This window comes from Myotis nattereri, assembly GCF_964212035.1.
Source record: "Myotis nattereri genome assembly, chromosome: 3".
NCBI lineage: Eukaryota > Metazoa > Chordata > Mammalia > Chiroptera > Vespertilionidae > Myotis > Myotis nattereri.
Window position 1 is genome coordinate 189,538,600 of NC_138077.1, and position 20,890 is coordinate 189,559,489.

At 43.0% G+C, this 20,890-nt stretch overlaps 1 protein-coding gene across 1 annotated transcript in view; it reads left to right on the forward strand.

Annotated features, from left to right (window-relative positions):
• MAST2 (microtubule associated serine/threonine kinase 2) overlaps positions 1-20,890 on the forward strand; it is an 89,049-nt gene that overhangs the window by 52,707 nt on the left and 15,452 nt on the right. The window contains exons 4-9 of the mRNA XM_081085857.1: positions 2,734-2,809; positions 7,330-7,408; positions 9,201-9,355; positions 11,425-11,500; positions 13,833-14,042; positions 20,670-20,771. Coding sequence (XP_080941983.1) covers positions 2,734-2,809; positions 7,330-7,408; positions 9,201-9,355; positions 11,425-11,500; positions 13,833-14,042; positions 20,670-20,771 — 698 coding nt within the window. The remainder of the gene's footprint in view (positions 1-2,733; positions 2,810-7,329; positions 7,409-9,200; positions 9,356-11,424; positions 11,501-13,832; positions 14,043-20,669; positions 20,772-20,890) is intronic.

A 20,890-nucleotide genomic window follows, 5' to 3' on the forward strand; every position in this document is an offset into this window, starting at 1 on the left:
TTTCGTTCAGAGGTGGATCTCTTGTAGACAGCATATATATGATTCTTTGGAGCATTTAGTCACTTTTTTTTCTTAAATTTTAATTAATTTTTTTTTTTTAGAGAGAGAAGAGGGAGAGAGAGAGAAATGTCAGTGTGAGAAAGAGATACATTGGTTGCCTCCCACACATGCCCTGACTGGGGATAGAGTCTGCAACCCAGGCATGTGCCCTGACTGGGAATCAAACCATGAGTTTCTGATTCATAGTTCGACACTTAACCACTGAGCCACACCAGCCGGGTGACTATAATGTGCTTCGGCATCATCTTTTTCCTCTTTCTTATGCTTAGGATTCTTGGATAATCTTGGATATGTGGGTTTATAGTTTGTTTATCTGTTAAATTTAGAAAATTGTCAGCCCTTATTTCTTCAAGTATGTTTTCTGTATTTCCCACTCTTCCTTTTAAAGGATTATTGGGCTGCTTAAAGTTGTCTCACAGCTTATTGATGTTCTGTGTATTTTTTTTTGCAGCTATTTTTTTGTTAGTGTTAATTATACGTTACATATGTATGTTCTATGAATACCAGCTTTATTTGAGCACCTGGAAGACTCTTTATATTCTACCCTCTAACCAATACCACACCTCGTCCTTGGAAAGCCAGTCATTGTAGGAAAGTCATGTCCAGGATTTCCTGGAGGCACTGGCTGGGTAGTTTTGGGAACCAACAAAAGGCATCTAGCTTTACATGTTAAGAATCAAACTGAGCATATGAGTTAATCCTTGAGATGACTCTATTTAACCAGTTAACTGCCATGATATTTTGAATTTAAATAAAAAAGTTCTGCCGCTTGCGTCTATGGATGCTTATGGCATACAAATGGTTAAAAGAGTAGAGATTTTTTTAAAGGCCTTGATAATTTTGAGGAGCCCTTATCCTTATTAAGTCTTGGCTAACAAAACAACTACTCTAAATCACTTCTCTTGCACCATGGTGGCTTGTGCTAGCCAGGACATGGGACTAGATCATAGGACAAAGGCCTATATTCATAGCATGGAAAACCAGAATTGGTACTAGGTTGAGAGCAGATCTGCTTCAAAGGTTTTGCTCTGAGGATCCCAGTCAAGGGGATGTGTGAAAGCTGAAAGTGCCTCTTCCAAATTAGTTCTCCCTAAAAGAGCACCTTTACATAATTGATACAGAGTTGCTGCATAGGATTGTTGGGCATTGTTTGAGAGGCTGGCTTTTCCTGGATCAGTATCAGACCCTGTTGGATGGAGATAATGGGAAACAATTGGGCAGCTTTGTGGCACCTGGGAACATCCATACGCTATGCAGGAAACAAACTGTTGCAGAAAAAGCCAAGGCACGCTGGACGACCAGGCCCTCGGGGAGCTGCAGCGTCTCATAGCCGATGTTGGTTCACAGAGGTGAACATAGCAGTGAGAAGGCGGACAGGGTTTGGCTGAGTGGCCAGCACATCATGGAGTATGATGCTTACTTTGACATGGCCTTTTAGATAGAAACACATTGATGGCTTCTGCCAGCTAGGGACTCCTAATAACCAGCCCCCAGCTGGAAGTTAGACCTGAGGAGTATGTCAGGCTTAAGTTCGAGAACTGTTGTCACTAAGGCAAAGATAAGCACACAGTTTTGTTCAAAGCTCCTGAGCTGTAAGTTAGCAAGTGACAGGGGACATGTGAAAACTAATAAAGAGATGGGGCTAATTCAGGGGTGGGCAAACTTTTTGACTCGAGGGCCACAATGGGTTCTTAAACTGGACCGGAGGGCCGGAACAAAAGCATGGATGGAGTGTTTGTGTGAACTAATATAAATTCAAAGTAAACATCATTACATAAAATGGTACGGTCTTTTATTTTTTTTTTAGTTTTATTGATTTCAAACGGGCCGGATCCGGCCCGCGGGCCATAGTTTGCCCATGGCTGGTCTAATTCCTACACCATGAGGAGGTTGGACATGTTTTATAGACTTGGGGGCCTTGTGTATGGACTATTTTATTTTTTTAAAATGTATTTTATTGATTTTTCACAGAGAGGAAAGGAGAGGGATAGAGAGTTAGAAATATCGATGAGAGAGAAACATTGATCAGCTGCCTCCTGCACACCTCCTACTGGGGATGTGCCCGCAACCAACATACATGCCCTTGCCCGGAATCGAACCTGGGACCTTTCAGGCCGACGCTCTATCCTCTGAGCCAAACCGGTTAGGGCTGTATGGACTATTTTAAAGAACACTACCTGAGAACTTCTGTTCTTAAGCACACACATCTCTTAAGCACACTTATTTCTGGGTTAGCCTCTTAGATGCAGTATGCAGGGATATAAGTGCAAGAGACTTTGGGACCAAGAGTCTGTTGCTCTTTGAGAAATGTTTGAGCATTTGGCCATTCCATCTGTATTGAATGAATTCTTCAAGCCTTTGGAAAGTTGAGTTAATTCACCTAGGCATATTGGAACCTGAGGTGTTTCTAGGAGGGCAGGAAATTGACAAGTTGCTGCTGGATCTTGAATGAATGTCTGGGAGACAGATGTTTAAAGGCAACTTGGGAACAAGAGAGAAACCTGGGCTGCCACACTTTTACAAAGAGAGAATCATTAAACTGATGGTGGGCCTGAAAAAATAACCATATGTGCTAATTGCCAACGTGAGGAGAAGATATCTTCCTTAAAGGTTTTCTCAGCCCTCCTCAGAAGTAAACTTCACAGATTATTTCTTTTCCTTCCCCATCTACAGGTAACAGTCCTTTAGACAGTCCCCGGAATTTCTCTCCAAATGCACCTGCTCACTTTTCCTTTGTTCCTGCCCGTAGGTAAGTTGATAGAAAACCTCCTGTGTGTTTAGCATGTGTGGAACTTGCACGAATGTCGGTTAACGTCAGCTTCTTCCTTCCAAGTGTGTTACCTTTGGCTACCAACCACCAAAATTATTTCCTTGCTTTTCTCACCCAGGTTCATGTTTTGTTTTCTATATGCTCTAGGTATTTGCATTTGAATGTTTGAATTGGCAAGTAGATATTAGGGATGAATTTATTTTTATAATTCTAAGCACAAGCCCCTGATTTCCTGAAGTTGTATTCCAAAACATTATACTCTCAATTGAGAGCTATTCCTACCATGACCAATGAGAAAGAAAATGGGCTGTTTTTCCAGGAGGACCCAGATGTATATTTTTACTCCTATAACTCAGCCAGTTCCAGTCTCTTTTTCCTTGGGGATGACTACCAGGTCTTCACATTAATTTAGAAAGATTTGGTGCATTGCAGAGCCATCCTTATATTCCTCCTCACATTTTAAGTCTCTGAAAGTGATATAAATTTATCTCTGGGACATGATAGCAATCCTGACAGCTCAGCCAATTGCCAGAGTACCACCTGGCCTCTGGAGAAATACAAAGCTGACTGAATGAGTTCGCCCCCACCACATACCAAGGCTCCATGTATAAATAATTTACTTTTCAGAACATTTTCTTTTTTAAAAAAAATATATATATATTGATTGATTTCAGAGAGGAAGGAAGAGAGAGAGAGAGAGAGAGAGAGAGAGAGAGAGAGAGAGAGAGAATATCAGTGATGAGAATCACTGATTGGCTGCCTCCTGCGCATCCCCTACTGGGGATTGAGCCCGAAACCTGGGTATAGGTGGACACTCAACCACTGAGCCACACTGGCTGGGCCAGAACATTTTCTAAAATTATTTCTTGGCAAGATTCATGTTCTTTGATTTTATTTTTTATTTTAAAAATATTCTTGGTTAGAATCAGTCTCTGGCATTAAGACCTCCAGAAAATCATGGCTCCAGATTTGGAAAAATAGCCATGTGTGCTAAATAGATTTAATGAATAGAGAATGATAATATACAGCTTGACTCAAAATTTTATACTTAGACTACTTTTTAAAGAGATAATAAAAAAAGAGCAGATTACTTGAAATAGTATTAACTCAGTATTCAAATGACAACCCAAAAGCAATCCATTCCCTCCCTCTTTAGGTTTCTGTATAGCTGAAAGGACATAGAAGGTTGGGAGAAGTATGATGGCTGATAAGGGTGTCCCTTCTGACCCTGTTGCCTTATTCTGAACAAATAATATCTGAGTTTTTCTCAAGGACTCATCTCTCCTACCCTGTGTCACTTCTAATTAGTTAACCAAGGATCCAGGTAGGAACACTAAACAGTATAGGAATATGTTGTATTGGTGCATTTGCTTTTCCAGCCCAGATGAAAAGTCTTACTTATCCCAACCTTCCTGCCTTGACTGTGTGTGAACTGTAGCCTCAGATTAGGTATGAGCTGGGACAACAAGGCCTGTGACTGATCTCTATACGTGGCATTGAGTCATTTCCCATTGATTCAGTAAATATTTACTGAGCACCTAGTATGCCCAGGTACTATGTTAGGTACTTAGTTATATAGTGGTAGCAAAATAGACATAATCCCTACTTTCTTGAAACTTAGTAGACTTTGTAGAGTCTGTGTAGTTGTTCTTCCCTTCATAAGGAATGCTGTTTCCTCAGATCTTCACCTAATTAACTCATTTTTGTCTTTCATTTTTCATCTTAAATGTCAGCAGAGGCCTTTCCTAACCATAAAATATGAAGGAGCTCCAATCGTCAGTCATTCTCCACCAAATCATCCATTTTCAAGCTAATACTTTCTAATACCTGATATTTTCTTATTTGATTGTTTCTATTTCCCCTCAGTCAGAATCAAAGTACCTTTAATGGTGATACCTTAATATGTTGAAAACTGTGTCTCCTGGTATATAATGAGCACTCACTCAGTGCTTATTGATTGAGTGAGTGGTAAATAACAAACAAGCTGACAAATACATAGTTAAAGATTGTGACAAGTACCATGAAGTTAAAGAATATGATGCTGCATGAAAGTATAGGAAGGAATGGGGCTGGAGAATCTAAATGGGGTGGCCATGTAATGCCTCTCTGGAGGATTGACTTTTAAGCTAAGACCTGAAGGGTAAGAAAGAGCCAGCCATGTGGGAATGATGACGCAGGTGTGTAGACCATTCCAGGCAGGTAGATAGCATGTTCCATTGGTGCCCTGTATCAGTTTCATTCCCTGGGCTTTGAGTGATGGTATTACAATACACTGAGATTTAAACAGGTCTGTGCTGGGTGGCATGAAGTTTGAGTCATATGCATGGAACATGGAACCCTGGGCTATCCCCTTATAGAACATAGTATTGGCGGGAGTGGAAAGGAGGATTTCAACCCTGCCAAACAAAGTACTTACGAATTATGTTTCCCAAAGTACTGAGGTCAGGCTTGAGTTTTATAGGATCACATTAGTTTGGAATATCACATACACAAAAACAGATTTACTAGTAATGACATGGTAAGGATAGACCTGTCAGTCCTACAGTTTTACTTCAAACTACACAAGTTTCTAAAAAGAAGTTTGGCCTTTGCCAAGTTCAACCAAATGCCAGGAACCTAACAGATCAGTCTTTCTGGTTTCCTTTGATTCTCACTATAATGTATGTCTTTTCACTACAGTCATGGCCACAGAGCAGACAGGTAATAGCGGACGTGATGGGGCAAGGGGCTGGGAAACTGCTTTGCATGGCCAGACAAAATGGTTTTGTGCTTGGTGAGAACTGGTGTGATGAGTCTTCTCTGGGTAGAAATATTTGGCCTTCCATAACTAGCAGAGGGGGCCCTAAGAGAACCCCTTCTACCTGCTGGAACCAAGGCTCAGAGGTCATATGCTTGGAGTCAGAAATTACTAAATAGTTTAAAACTTCTGAGCCTGGAGACAAGTCACCCTCATTCCCACAACTTTCCTCAGTCATTCAGTGAAATGACCAGGCAGAGGAAATGAAGACATCCTTTAGTGACATTTCTTTCTGACTCTGGTGGTCCCTTCAGTTTATAGAAAAATGGTTGCCATGCCATTGGTTTCTATTTCTAACTAAAGGAGGAAAAGTCACCTGTGAAAAAGTATATTTGACAAGGGTTTGGGAAATCCCTCCCTAAGTTAGACTAGTCCCATCTTTGCTGAGCTCAGTTTTCCTGGAATTGACTTGCTTTCTTATGGAGAGCTTCCAGGACCCAACAAAGAGGTCAGAAAGAACATCATATTTGAGCATCCTCCTGCCTCAGAGACTAGGTTCCAGCAGGGCTTGCTGTCTGGGTGGCATGAAGTTTGAGTCATGTGCATGTGGCATGGACCCCTGGGCTGTTCCCTTAAAGAACATGATAGAAAAGGCTGCTAGGTATTGGTGGGGATGGGGAGGAGGGCTGCAAAAGAAGCCCTAGCAATGTTGATTCCTTTTTTCTTCCTCTCCCTCCCCACCTCTCCCTTAACTGTGAGGCCTGGAACAAATTACCCAGATATCTGGGTCTTAGTGTTTTCTTTGAAGATTGAGGTTATTGAACTTAACTTCTAACGGCCCTCCATTGCTAACGTCCTAACGTTCTGTGGATAGCAGCAAAGAAGTTTTTCTTCCACTTCAACCAGAGCAGACTGTACACTCCAAGCTCCATAAGAAAGAACACTTGTGTTATAGCACATCCACAGTCCAGGAAAGAATCATTTTTTCTTGTTATAGAAGCTGTAGGCCAGATACCTGCTTGACATTTCTTTCTTTTCTTTTCTTTTTTTTTTTTTTTAACAGCAAAACACATAACTGGTTCTCTATGATGAGAGCGTACGGGTGCATCCTCCCCAGAGCAGCAGGAAGCCTGCCCCCAAAACCACATGTATAGCCAAGGCTATGCCACCTCACTCCTGATTCATAAGTTACTGTCACTCTTTGGCAAACATTCTCAAAGACTGGTTTTGTGAGTCCCACTGATCCTAGGTAGCCTTTGACACTTAGCCATTGATTGATTCATACTGAGACCCAGCTAGTAGTCCACTTCTTTCTGGTTGTCAACCCAGTGGCCTGGGGAAGACCAAAGAGGCCTTCACATGGAACCTTCAAAGAGAAAATAACCGCATTTCAGTGGCATTTCTCTCCTTGTGATGATGCCTTTAGCTGGTGTCCTGTCATTGCTTCTCTAAAAGTGAGTAAGTTGAGAGTTTAAGGATTTTTATTCCAAAATGACAGTATTGCATTACAGATGTTCTCATCTGTTATCAGATTAATCAAAGACATTAACTCTTTTTAGTAGAGATGTCCGTCTTTGCAGCGGAAAACACACAATAGGCCCACTTAAGAGAGAGACATGAAAGCACATCTGGACTAAGCAGTGCTGTTTTGAGACAAGGGAAGTGGACCAACTGCCGAAGACAATGCTGATGGAAAGACAGTCAAGTCCTAGGCTCAGCGTAGGGTCCCGTAGAAACTGCCTAATAGTATTTTCTTACATAGGACTGATGGACGGCGCTGGTCTTTGGCCTCTTTACCTTCTTCAGGCTATGGAACCAACACTCCTAGTTCTACTGTCTCAGTAAGTAGCCAAATTTGTGGCCGTACCTCCTTCACCCTTAGGTAATACTTCCCTACTGGTTATGGCTGTCTGTCCCTACAGCGTTGCAAAGCAGTTCTCAACTTTTCCTCCAAAGCCAAACACAAAGAAGCTGCTCAGGGATGAGGTTGAGTGGGGCAGCAGGCCACTGGCCCTTTATAGCCATAGCCAGATCCACTTAAAAATAAAAATACATTTGGAAAGAATTAGCCAGCATGCTCTCTGGGCATCAGTTATTCCTGGTGGAATCAGAGAAGGGCTCCATCTGTAGAATGCTTAGGGTAGCAGCTCCCTCTCTCAGTGGTCTATTGTCATTGACAGTGGGCTCTTGTTCGCAGTCTCAGTCATTGGGCAATGTTTAGAATTCTTTTTTATTTTTATTTTTTTTAGAGAAAGGGAGGGAGGGAGGGAGAGAGAGAGGAGAGAGAAACATTGATTGGCTGGTTGCCTCCCAAATGCGCCCTGATGGGAATCAAACCTGCCACCTTTTGGTGTACAGGACAATGCTCCAGCCACACTGACCAGGGCCAGTGTTTAGAATTCTTACTTGTTTTCAGGTTAAGTCTAATCTTTTAGAAATCTAAAAGTAACCTAGACCTAAAAGTCATTTTCTCCCCTGATGGATTTTTTTTTGCCTACTGGTATCCCTAGAGCAGTGATGGTGAACCTATGACATGTGTGTCAGAGGTGACACGCGAACTCATTTTTTTGGTTGATTTTTCTTTGTTAAGTGGCATTTAAATATATAAAATAAATATCAAAAATATAAGTCTTTGTTTTACTATGGTTGCAAATATCAAAAAATTTCTATATGTGACACGGCACCAGAGTTAAGTTAGGTTTTTTCAAAATGCTGACATGCCGAGCTCAAAAGGTTCACCATCACTGCCCTAGAGTCTGGGCACAGCCTTCACAGCCTCAGCAAAGCCAGTTGTCCTCTGGATAACATTGCTGAACCATTCCAAGGGCTCCCCCAAGGTTGTGGGAAGAAGACTTAAGGGGATATGATATCATTTTTAGCCTGGACATACAAATTTCCTAAGCCAGAAAGACATGATTTATTATTTTACTTGCCATTCCAACTAGCCAAAAGCTTTATTGAGGGCAAAGATTCCATGCAGAATAATCTGCTTTTTAAAAAAAAGTTTCTTTCTGCTTTTCTAATTTTATTTTTTATTGTTGACAGTATTACAGATGTCCCCCAATTTCTCCCCATTAGCCCCTCTCCTCCCAGCCCCTGCCCCACCCCATGCCTTCACCACACTATTGTCTTTGTCCACTGGTGAGGCATATATGTAATAAGTTCTTTGGTTAATCTCTTCCCGTCTACCTAAGATATTTTTAAAATTGATTTTTAGAGAGAGAAGAAGGGAGAGACAGAGAGACAGAGAGAGAAACATCAATTTATGTCCAACCAGCAGCCTTTTGGTGCAATCAACAAGCCACACTGGCCAGGACAGAATAATCTGCCTTTTCCACCTAAAGAGGCCCTCTAGGTAGTTACAGTGCATGTCACATGATCATCTAGGTTCAAATCTGCAAGGCTTGGGAAGCACCCTAATGTCTTAGCTTTCTCAGGACTGAGAGCCTGAAGGGGTTGAGATGATTGGGATCATGAACAGTGGAGGCTGAAGGGAGCAATGGAAAGAAGGCTTACTTTGGATTGACTTTGGGTTTACATTGACTGGGAAGTCCTGACCTTTTTCAGTTCTTCTTCGTTCCTGGACTGCCCTTGGACATGTCTTTAATGCAATTTCTTAATCTTCCCCTCTAGTCATCATGCTCCTCGCAGGAAAAGCTGCACCAGTTGCCTTTCCAGCCTACAGCCGATGAGCTTCACTTTTTGACGAAGCATTTCAGCACAGAGAGTGTGCCAGATGAGGAGGGAAGGCAGTCCCCAGCCATGCGGCCCCGTTCTCGCAGCCTCAGGTGAGGGGTGCTCTACTCACTGAGTCCCAGAACCTGTGGAGCTCAGCTAGTTTGCCCAGCATAAGGAGCCAGCAACCTTATTCTATGAAGGGCAAGAGAGTAAATCATTTAGGCTTTGCAGGCCATACACTCTGTATGGCAGCTATTTAAATCTGCTTTCGTCGTATGAACATATCCTCGGACATTATGTAAACTTCGTTTACAAAACAGGCAGTGGGCCAGAATTGGTCTTTGGACCATAGTCTGTCAACCCCTGGTTTAGCACATCCACAGACCAACGTGAAGTGAAGCTCAAGCTTTTTTGGCTTTGGCTACAGCTCAGTTCACCACCCCAGGAGGTACCTGATGATGCTTCCAAGTGGTCCACCTTTTACTCCCTTTAAAGGTAGCAGTAGAAATATACTTTAGAGTCCATTCAGTAAAAGGAGAGTGATGTCCATTCTGATGGTAACCTGGATGTAGATCCCAGAGATCATGGTTTATGAGCTAAGCCAGCTGAGAAAACACTGTGCTGAAGACACTGTGGCTGACTCAGGGATGAAGCCAATTTCAGAAGCAGAGTTAAATGTTCTTCTGACTCTATCTCATTTCCCTGGATGACCTAAGCTCATCAAACTAAACCTTAACAGCTGACTTCTCTGTGAATTCCTTAGATTAATTGGCTCTTCTCAAAATTTCAGGTTAAGGAAAATGTGTAAATTAAAATGAGCATGACTTTTAAAAAATTTCTATTAAATTTATTGCGGTGACAGTTAATGAAATTATGTAGGTTTTAAGTGTACAGTTCTATAATACATCATCTGTATATTGTATTGTGTGAAAATAAACATGACTTTAATGACTGAGCTCAGCTTCCCAAGGTCTCTGGGAAATAACAGATCGGCTAACGTGTTCAGGGTGGGGCCCAGAGGAGCAGTGCCTCCCAGGAAGAGTCCGAGCAGGTAATAGTGGCACTTGAGCATTAGTGAGTGAGCTGAGCCAGACCACAGACTGGTTCAAGTTCAGGGATGGATGCGGTTGGCTAGGACTGTAGTGCAAAAGATCAAAAATACAAATTAGTGAATGTGGCGTGTGGATCCCAGTGCCTTTCTTTGTCTCACACAGAGAAACACCAGAAACTTGGTGCTCTCCACAATCCACACAGAGTAAAGGGTACCTTTTAGGCCATTTGAGATTGAGAGGACTGTAGCGTCTCAGGGAAATGACCTGCTGTGTTACTCTTAACCATTTGTATGCCATAAGCGTCCATAGATGCAAGCAGCGGACCTTTTTAAATTAAATTCAAAATATTGTGGTAGTAACTGCTTAAAATACTTGGTAATGTGCACCAATACAGCAGGCAGACCGTGGCCCACTTCAGGGAAAAAAGGCATAAAGGAACAATGTTAAACCTAGCGCAGCTTGGATCACATGCCAGGGGCACCAAACTGGGCACTACCCAAATATCCATTCAATTGTGTGCCTCTACCTTTGAAATCCTTTAAGGGGATGTAACCACACATGGGCCGAAGGGGAAGATTTAGGTGACCCAGGCCTGTAATTCGCTGTCGACTGGATTGGCCTCATTCATCCCCCAGGTCAGAGCCTTTGTTAGCCCTATTGGCTGCGGCTTGTTTGGAAGAAGATAAAGGTATACGCTGTCTTCCTCTGGTTGTTTTGGTGGTGGTGTGATTTTATTTGATTCCTAGAACATGCTGGGTATACCTGATTTCACTGGCCAAAGTGAAGAAGACCCAGAGAGTCCTGTTCTGGGGGAGGTCACCCTAGGAAAGCCACCAGTAGACTCAGGATTGGTCTCCTCCTTTGCAGGGCTTTTCAGGCCCTGGCAGAGGTCTTGTAAAAGCCAGTCTTCTTACAGGAAGGTAGTCTAGCTCCAGATGGTATCATTTTTAGCTGAACAAGGTGTACTAGCAACTTCAGGATTAAGGAAGGCCCTGGAACTCGGCAATCATTAAGGTGGGAGTGTGTGAGTATTGGGGATAGTGGGAGGGCAGGGTTCTGGGATGACCATCTTTTTTCTCAAAAGTTCTATGACACTAAAGTAACACAATTGTTTCTTTCTTATTTAGTCCTGGACGGTCCCCAGTTTCCTTTGACAGTGAAATAATAATGATGAATCATGTATACAAAGAAAGATTCCCCAAGGTAAGGATCCATTTTAAAGGAGACTGGTGATGCCTCTGAGGATGGCTACCTACAGCCATCCCCAATGGAAAGATGATGGTGAGGGATGGAGTGCTGTCTCCAGAGGTATCGAGAAGAGCAGAAAGGCACCAGGGGGAGTAGGATACCAGACTGCTCGGGAAGAGGAAGGCGCAGAGGACTATGAGCTTAGGAAACACCTTTGTTCATGCAGATTTCATGAGCAGCCCCTCATTGCCGGGCACCAGAGAATGCACAGACAGGTGTGCTGGTTGGGGGAAGTTGGCCAGAGGGAGCAGGAATGTGGGAGATCTCAGAGTTGCTTACTCAGATTTGCACTTGTATTTTCAAGTAGGAAAATGCTAAGGGAGGAAAGATGGTTATTATCCTGAGATAGTTGAGAAATGGTCTTCACAACTCTGCATTGGCCATAAACCTCCCTGTATGTGGAACTAGGACCTTGCTTCCCATTTGCATTTCTTTTTGAACACCACATGCCTATATACTCTGACCTGGCCTTCTAATGAGGGGCCCTCTTCTGATGAGACCAGGGCACTGACGTAGGCTCCTGGGCCATGACGGTGGGGAGCGGGTGTCCTCAGCCTCCTTCATCCTCTTTTTAGACCTTCCTGGGTCTACCTGTCTGTCTGTATCTAGGGTCTGCAGCAGGGTCCTCAAACTTTTTAAACAGGGGGCCAGTTCACTGTCCCTCAGACCGTTGGAGGGCCGGACTATAGTTTAAAAAAAAACTATGAACAAATTCCTATGCACACTGCACATATCTTATTTTGGAGTAAAAAAACAAAACGGGAACAAACACAATATCGGTATTTGCATGTGGCCGCGGGCCGTCGTGTGAGGACCCCTGGTCTGCAGTGTGTGGGTTCCCGCTCCTCTAGAAAGTGTCCTTTGCTAGACTCGGGTACGACCCCCTGGACACACATGGTGGCCTAGGGAAAAGGCGCGACGCTCCTGTGCTTTCCCTCCTGACGTACACGGGGAGCACTCATAGGGAGTTTAGGAAAATTAATGAACATTCTTTCCCATCTGTGCCCAGGACATATTGAGCACTCAGTAAGTGTTAGCTATTGCTTCTCTGCTGCTCTGTGCCCTATAGTCTATGTTGTCTAGCTTTGGAGAATAAAAGCAAAGAAGAGGGGCAAAATGAGCAGGTAGGAAATCGTTCTGCTATGCTTGGTCTTTTCTAAAGAAGTTTGGGAGTGTGTAGTGTTAGAAATGCTTCTCATGTCTCCTCCTCATATATTTGGTGTTGTGTTGTCATTCTAGCGTTGCATGTTTGTGTTTCATGTGCATGTCTCCGAGTCAGTCATGTAAGATGAACTGTTTTGTTAGAGAAAATGTGTTAAAATTCATTCCCATTTTTTCTCCCCTCCTCTCTCCCCTCCCTCCCCACTTCTTTTACTTTCTCTCCACACACATAATACATATATATATATATACACACACACACACACACACACACATATACATATATGTGTATATATACTTATATATGTGTTTACACACACACACACCCCTAAACACACACTGGAAATCAGAAATCACCATCTGGTGGCAAAGGAACAAAGGCCAAGTCCTAGATAGGCAGCCAGAAACTTGTTAACTGATGTGTATTTGTCATTTTGACATGACTGTTCAAGGTCCCCAAGAGGCTTCTGAGCCAGAATCCCATTCTGTTCTGCTAGGAATCTGTCTGTGAGCAGGCTCACTCTTCAGTAAATTCTCTGAACATCTGCTTGGCTCAGCTGGGTCCTAAGATCAAGTGATAAATCAAACTTTCTCTGACTTGAAGGAGTTCCCAATTCAGAAGAAGGTTTAGAAACCATCAAAGTCCAATCACTAATTTTATATAGTTGAGAGGTCCTGTGGAAGCACAAAGGAAAGGAAACCTTAGTTTGCCTGAAGGAATAAAAAATTTCCCAGAGGAGAGATGATGCTTGCAATGAGATTAGAAGGAGTAATAGCAGTTTGCCAGGCAGGGTGCAACAGCTACACACAGGGAACAGTATAAATAAAGGAGGCATGAAACAGCAAAATAAAGGAGGAGGACAGTAAGCAATGCAGTGTCCTTAGAACAAAAGAGCGTGCCCACCAAGGAATGGGGGGAGATGGACAAAGTCAGGTGAGAGAAGAACTTGATCATAATGTTTTGACTTGTCTTGAAGGTGATGTTCTCATGTCTCCAGTCATCAGGTGCCCCAAATACAACATCAGGAAACCAGAATCACATAGACTATTATCGGGTCCTTCAGGCTTACCTCCAGCTGAGCTAGAATTAGAAGGGAAGTGTCACTTTTCCTATTTTTATTCCCAGGCCACTGCACAGATGGAAGAGCGCCTAGCAGAGTTCATTTCCTCCAACACTCCAGACAGCGTGTTGCCCTTGGCAGATGGAGCCTTGAGCTTTATTCATCACCAAGTGATTGAGATGGCCCGAGACTGCCTGGATAAATCTCGGAGTGGCCTCATTACATCACAGTACTTCTACGAACTTCAAGAGAATTTAGAGAAACTTCTGCAAGATGTGAGTGTCCTTGTGCTGGAACTCTGGTGAATCGTCCATGTGGTAGTGGATTAGGTGTCCCAAGCTAAGGTTAAAGCCTTAGATCTCAGTCTTCTCAGCCTGCTTGCCACCTCCTTGCAAGTGGCAGGCCCCACCTCCAAGTGTCGTGCTGATGGACTTAGGTTCCTCCTCGGTGCCCTGCATTACTGAGGAAGCCTTTTGGTATCAGAAGATCTCAGTGTCCTTTCTTTTTCTAATTCCCATTACTCTGCCCGAGACTCCAACATTGGTAGTATTCATAAGTATTTGATTAGGAGATTTTGTAACTCAAAGCCAAAAAGCAGCCCAGATGGCTATAGGCAGCTCTCTTCTAGCAGAAATACTGGTGTAAGTAGAGCCTTCAGACTGTTTCTCCTTAGCCAAGGGAAAGCAGGCCCACGGCTCACACTGTGGGTGTGTCTATTTGCTGACATTCTACTTGCCTGGTGAGAAGTTCTTTAGTGGAGACTTAAGTGTTTAGAGACCTGATCTTCTCTAGTGTGAAGTCGGGAGGTGGGGCAGCGGGGGGCACCTAAAGTAATCCAGAGGTGGTCAAGACCAGAGGAGACACTGAGTTCTTAACCACTGCTCCATGTTTGCTTTCCTATCGCCTCTCAATAAGGTGGGCAGGTGCCTTCCCACCCAGTTCACAGTTGCCCCATATTACACCATTCGTACAGTTTCAGCGAGAGGAGATGTGCCTGTGTCCTCCGGGCTCTTCATGTCAGTAGAGTATTTCCCAGTCTAGACCCATGACCTTGATCTGGTGTAGTACCAACTGAGCTAAGAACCCAGGAATAAAGATCAAACAGGACTTCAGTGTATTAGTCTAGAAATTAGGAGCAGGGAATTTTTTTTTAAATGTAGGAAACAGTTGAATCTAGAGAAAGGATGACTAAAGATGATCATGATTATTGCTGTCAAATATTGGAAGATTTCTCACATATAAGAGGTAGCACATTATTCTGTGTCCCCTAAAGACGTACTTGCCCAGCCCTAGCTGGTTTGGTTCAGTGGATAGAGTGTCGGCCTACAGACTGAAGGGTCCCAGGTTTGATTCTGGCTAAGGGCACATGCCTAGGTTGCGGGCTCGATCCCCAGTAGGGGGCGTGCAGGAGGCAGCTGATCTATGATTCTCTCTCATCATTGATGTTTCTATCTCTCCTTCTCCCTTCCTCTCTAAAATTAATAAAAATATTTTTTAAAAAAAAGACGTACTAGCCCAGTGAGCGAGAGTTATAGTGAGAAAGGTTCTGATTTAATAGATGAGGAAGTACTTCCTTCTACAAAAATATTTTTTCCTGATTTCAAAAGAATACTTAAATTTAAGATTGTATAAATATGACCTTAGAAAACTATTGGCAGCTATTTGTTTATGTTCAAGAATAACTTCCTAACAGTTCTCCAGTAGTAGATAGGAATCAGGGATTTGAGGCATCAGGTAAAGGATCAACTTAGCGTGACTTCCAAGGTTGCTTGTACATCTATGGTTGATCTGACATGCTACAGTCAGAGCCCTGCCCAAAACCTTCCAGCATTTTCTCAGACTCATTGACCCGGGGCATCAGTTTTATGTGCAGTAGGAAGAGCCCTAAAACTAGAGCTAGTGCATCATCTGTTCCCTAATGTGCTGGACCCCGAGAATGCAGAAAAAGTTTTGTGCAGGTTCTAGAAGGAATTTGCTGGTGACTGGGGTTATAGACCCATCAACATGTACTTACAGTAAAAATAACAGCTATAATTTATTGAATGTACTGTGTGCCAGCCGCTACATTGAGTGCTCCATGGAATTATCTCACTTGTGTTTATGGTAGTAAGTGTGATTGGTGAACACTAAATAAAGGTCAGTTCTGAGCACAGAGGAGGTTGTAGTGATGCTACATGGAGAATTCAGAAAGAGTTGAATCTTGATGATTAAGTAGGAGTTCATTATAAACAACCTCTCAGAGGTGTAAAGAAACTTAGTACATTCCAGGAACTGCAGATAAAGTAGTCTGGCATGACTAAAGTGAAGGGTACCTGCAGGGCAGAGTTGTGGAAGAATTTGAAGAGTTATACCTGGGGTAGCGAGGCAGCAGCCTTGTGAGGAGCTTAGAGTTTAACATAAAGGCAATGGGGAATCACTGGTTTTAAATTGAAAAATGACATGATAAGATTTAGATTTAAAATAATAAAAATTACTGTCATTTATAGAACACTTAATCCATGCTGGACACTACATTATCTCCATTATTCAACTTAATCTTTTTTTTTTTTTTTTTTTTAAATACAGAGGTTTTTTTTGTTTTTTTTTAATATATTTTATTGATTTTTCACAGAGAGGAAGGGAGAGAGATAGAAAGTTAGAAACATCGATGAGAGAGAAACATCGATCAGCTGCCTCCTGCACATCTCCCACTGGGGATGTGCCCGCAACCCAGGTACATGCCCTTGACCGGAATCGAACCTGGGACCTTTCAGTCCGCAGGCCGACGCTCTATCCACTGAGCCAAACCGGTTTCGGCTATTCAACTTAATCTTCACAACAGTACTGCAAGGAGAGGACTATTATTATTCTCTAAATCTACAGATGAGGAAACTAAAGCTTTAAAGGGTTAAGTAGCAGAGCTAGACCACAAACCCAAGTTTATAATATTCCAGAGCTTAAGGTCATAGATTTTCATACACTTAGTTAACAAACATTGACTAAAACCTGCTATGTAAGAAGCACTATGCTAGGCTTAGCATTTGAGGGAAGAAAAAAAGACAGCCTCTCTATTCATAAGACCCTACAGTATAGCTGTAGAGCAAGCATGTCAAACTCGAGGCCTGCGGGCCGCATGTGGCCCACAACAAATATTTTTGCAGCCCAGCCAATATAACGGTATGTAAGAAAAGTTTTTAAAATTTTTTCATAACTTAATTTTTACAATATCCTGTTATACATAATCCTATATAATAAAAGGGTAATATGCAAATTGACCCTAACAGCAGAACGACTGGGAATGACTGGTCACTATGACACACACTGACCACCAGGGGGCAGATGCTCAATGCAGGAGCTGCCCCCTGGTGGTTAGTGTGCTCCCACAAAGGGAGCTTTGCTCAGCCACAAGCCAGGCTGACGGCTGCCAGCACAGCGGTGGTGGCAGGAGCCTCTCCTGCCTCCTCAGCAGAGCTAAGGATGTCCGACTGCAGCTTAGGCCTGCTCCCCGCTGGCAAGTGGACATTCCCCGAGGGCTCCCGGGCTGCCAGAGGGATGTCTGCCAGCTTAGGCCCATCCCCCAGGGAGCGGGCCTAAGCCAGCAGGTGGACATCCCCCGAGGGGTCCCAGACTGTGAGAGGGCACAGGCCGGGCTGACGGACCCCCCTGAGTGCACAAATTTTAGTGCTCTGGGTCTCTAGTTACTAATAACGAACTACAATGTTCGCTCATGACTGAGTACTATAATTGTGTTGCAGTCGTTTCCCTTATGCGCAGGCGCAACATTTCTATCCACGAATACTAGCAGCGGATATTTTAGCAGCCAATCGCCACATCATTAGTCTTGTATTAACTTGTTTGATGTGCGCAACAAGAAATATTTCACTTTTGAAGAACAAGAAAAATTGGTGTATTTGCGTTACGCTTATTAATTTGTGTAGTTATTCAGTGTCTGGTAAATTAATGTTCAAGAAAAAATATTTTTATTAAAATGTTCTATTTTATGTTAACGATTACTCATTTATTTCAGCCCTTTTTATTCAGCATGTCTCTATCAAATTGAACCTACATTTCTATGAAAATTGAAGCTTTTGGTTTTTTGTGGCCCACGTAAACTTAAACCTTGTTTATTTGGCCTGTGTTAGCCTTTGAATTTGACATGCTTGCTGTAGAGACACAACTAATTATAGATAACATGATAGTACCATGTGGTAAGAGCAAACATCTGGAAGAACATAGAAAAGAAAGCAGTTACTTCTGTTTTTTTGTGCTGGGGAGGGGATTGGCAGGACAGGGGACTTGGAAGAAGCTTCATAGAGTTGACATTTGGGCTAACTCTTAAAAGAATAAACAAGATTTTTACCAAGTGCCTGGCCTCTCTTTTCATTTCATAGCCAATTTTTTTCAAATGGTCCTCATTTTTCTTCCTTACAACCCATTCACTGCTAAATCTTCTACCTTCTACTTGCCCTTCCCACCATTCCGCTAAAACTGTTTCAGGCAAAAGTCACCAAGGAACTAATTGGCCCATTGCCAAACCCTATGACCCCTTCAGGCCTCATCTTTCTTCGTCTCTCTACAGAACTTTACGCCGTGACTACCTCTCCTTAATCTTTTCCCCCTGGTTGTCATGACTCTGTTCTCTCCAGTCTTGCTGCCGCTTCACAAGTTCCTTTTCTGCCTATCCTGAGCATCCATTCTCCTCCTTCTCCTTTCTTCTTCTCACTCTCCCACTCCATGTCTTCTGTTGTCACCCACATGCCGTGGACTCCCACCTGAGACCGCTTCCCTCCCTCTTCTCCTGAGCTCCAGATCAGTGTCCCCACTGACTATGGGATTCCTCCACTTTGATTTTCCAGGTTGGTTAGTATTCAGTTACAAGTAACAGAAAGCCAATTCAGGACTTGAAGCAGGAAAGGGAAACTAATTATAAAAAGGGTGGGTCTTGGAGAATTGAAGACTGAAATGCAGCTAGGCCTTAGGAAGGGACAGAACTACAAACCAGAACCTCTGAACGCCCAGGAAGCATTCCTTCTCTCTCATCTCTGGTTTTCTCTGTGTGTCTATTCTATTAACTCTTTGGTAGGTGTGGCCTACCCTTTTCACTCAAAAATAGATTGCATAGTTCTGCCACACCAATAGTAACAGTTGTCTTTCATCCATTTTTAAATTTCTAGGAAACTGATCTACGTAGGCCAGCTATTGGATGTGGAGGGGGAGGTGAAACCACATAATACAAATGTGGCTTTTAGAAGGCAGAACAGTTTCCATAAGAAAGAAAGGCTCCTGGGCTGAGCAAAAATCCAAGAAAGTACCTGTTATAGGCACTGCAAACTCTGCGAGTCCAAAACAGAACTTAATTTTTCACCTGCCTGCTGTTTCTCTAAAACCAAATGTAATTAATATATTCTCTACCTATCCTCACCAAACTGCTCATCTTCTTATATTTTGTATTTCATTTGTGAGTTCACTAAAATTTCTCTAAAATTATAATTTCAGTTACTGTTTGTTCCTGCTCATCCACTCTCAAGTCTACTCAGTCATCTACCTCTAAAATGATAGATGAAATGGCCCCAATCTGTCCATTTCCTTCCATTTTTACTGCCTGGATTTATGCCTTTCTCATCTGCATTACTGCAGTAGTTTGTTAATGCATTTTCCTGCTTTCAAGTTTTCCCACTTTAGTGCGTCATTCACAATCTAGGCAGAATGGCCTTTCTAAAATATCTATCTGGCGTGTGGCTCAGTGGTTGAGCGTCGACCTTTGAACCCAGAGGTCACAGTTTGATTCCCGGTCAGGGCACATGCCCAGGTTGCAGGCTCGATCCCCAGTGTGGGATGTGCAGGAGGCAGCTAATCAGTGAATCTCTCTCATCATTGATGTTTTTGTCTCTCTCCCTCTCCCTTCCTCTCTGAAATCAATAAAAAAATATATTTTTTAAAAATAATAAAACACCTATCTGGCCCTGGCTGGTGTGGCTAGAGTGTTGGCCCATGCATCAAAGAGTCACAGGTTCAATTTCTAGTCAAGGACACATACCTGGGTTCCAGGTTCGATCCCTGGCCCGGTCAGGGTGCATGCGGGAGGCAGCCAATCAATGTGTTTTTCTCACATGGGTGATTCTCTTTCTCCCCCACCTCCCTCCCTTCCACTCTAAAAATCAGTGGGGAAAAATATCCAAATAATGATTAAAAAATAAATAAAACACCTATCTGGTCCCATCAGTCTCCTGCTTGGAAGTCTCTCTATTCCTGACAGTCCGGGGTGGGAAGTGAACATTAGTGAAGGCTCCATTGAGAGTTGCCCCTTAACCCCTAGTGCCGGGGAGCCCAAGCGCTCCTCCTGCAGTGTCACTATTAGATGCTAGTAGTTCATTCATGTATTCGAAGTCAACATTAATTTTATTTTAACATTATATGTTTTGTTCAAATTTTTTTTCTACTAGTATTTTATAATACAATCAGCAAACAATATATATCAAAAATGAAAACAAATGTAGTAAAGGTTTCCTTAAGTTTTTGAATATGTAACTTCATTTACTTGCGATTCATAATTTTTTTCCTAAACTGCTGTAAAATCAGCAAAAATGCCTTGGCAATTTTAGCATAGTTCCTAGGATATTGGTTGGCACTCAAAGGGCTAAACTGGCGTCTGGAGGGTAAGTGAAGCTTGTTGGTAGAGGAGCAGGTAAAGCAGTGTGTCTGTGTGGCATAGGATTCACGTAGGATTCTAAAGCTCACGTGGTTCCAATTAGCAGCCTGTTCCCTCTCCCAGCCCACGTGCCTTCACTGGTTCTTCACTTTGCAGAGCTCTCCATACCACCATATTGTTTCTCCCTGTAGTATAGCTCTGCCCAGCCCAGTCCTGCTTAGCTCAACCACACTGGGCCAGTGGCTTGCTTAAGCAACCTTTGTCTTCTCTACAGGCTCATGAGCGCTCAGAGAGTTCAGAAGTGGCTTTTGTGATGCAGCTGGTGAAAAAGCTGATGATTATCATTGCCCGCCCAGCTCGCCTCCTGGAATGCCTGGTGAGTGGACTGGGAATGGTTCGTGGGGGTTGGAGAGGTGGGAGTGAGGCTATGGAGGAATATTCTGCTATCTGTAAAACTAGTGGCACCCACTGCCATTTCTGCTGCTGAAGTCCTTA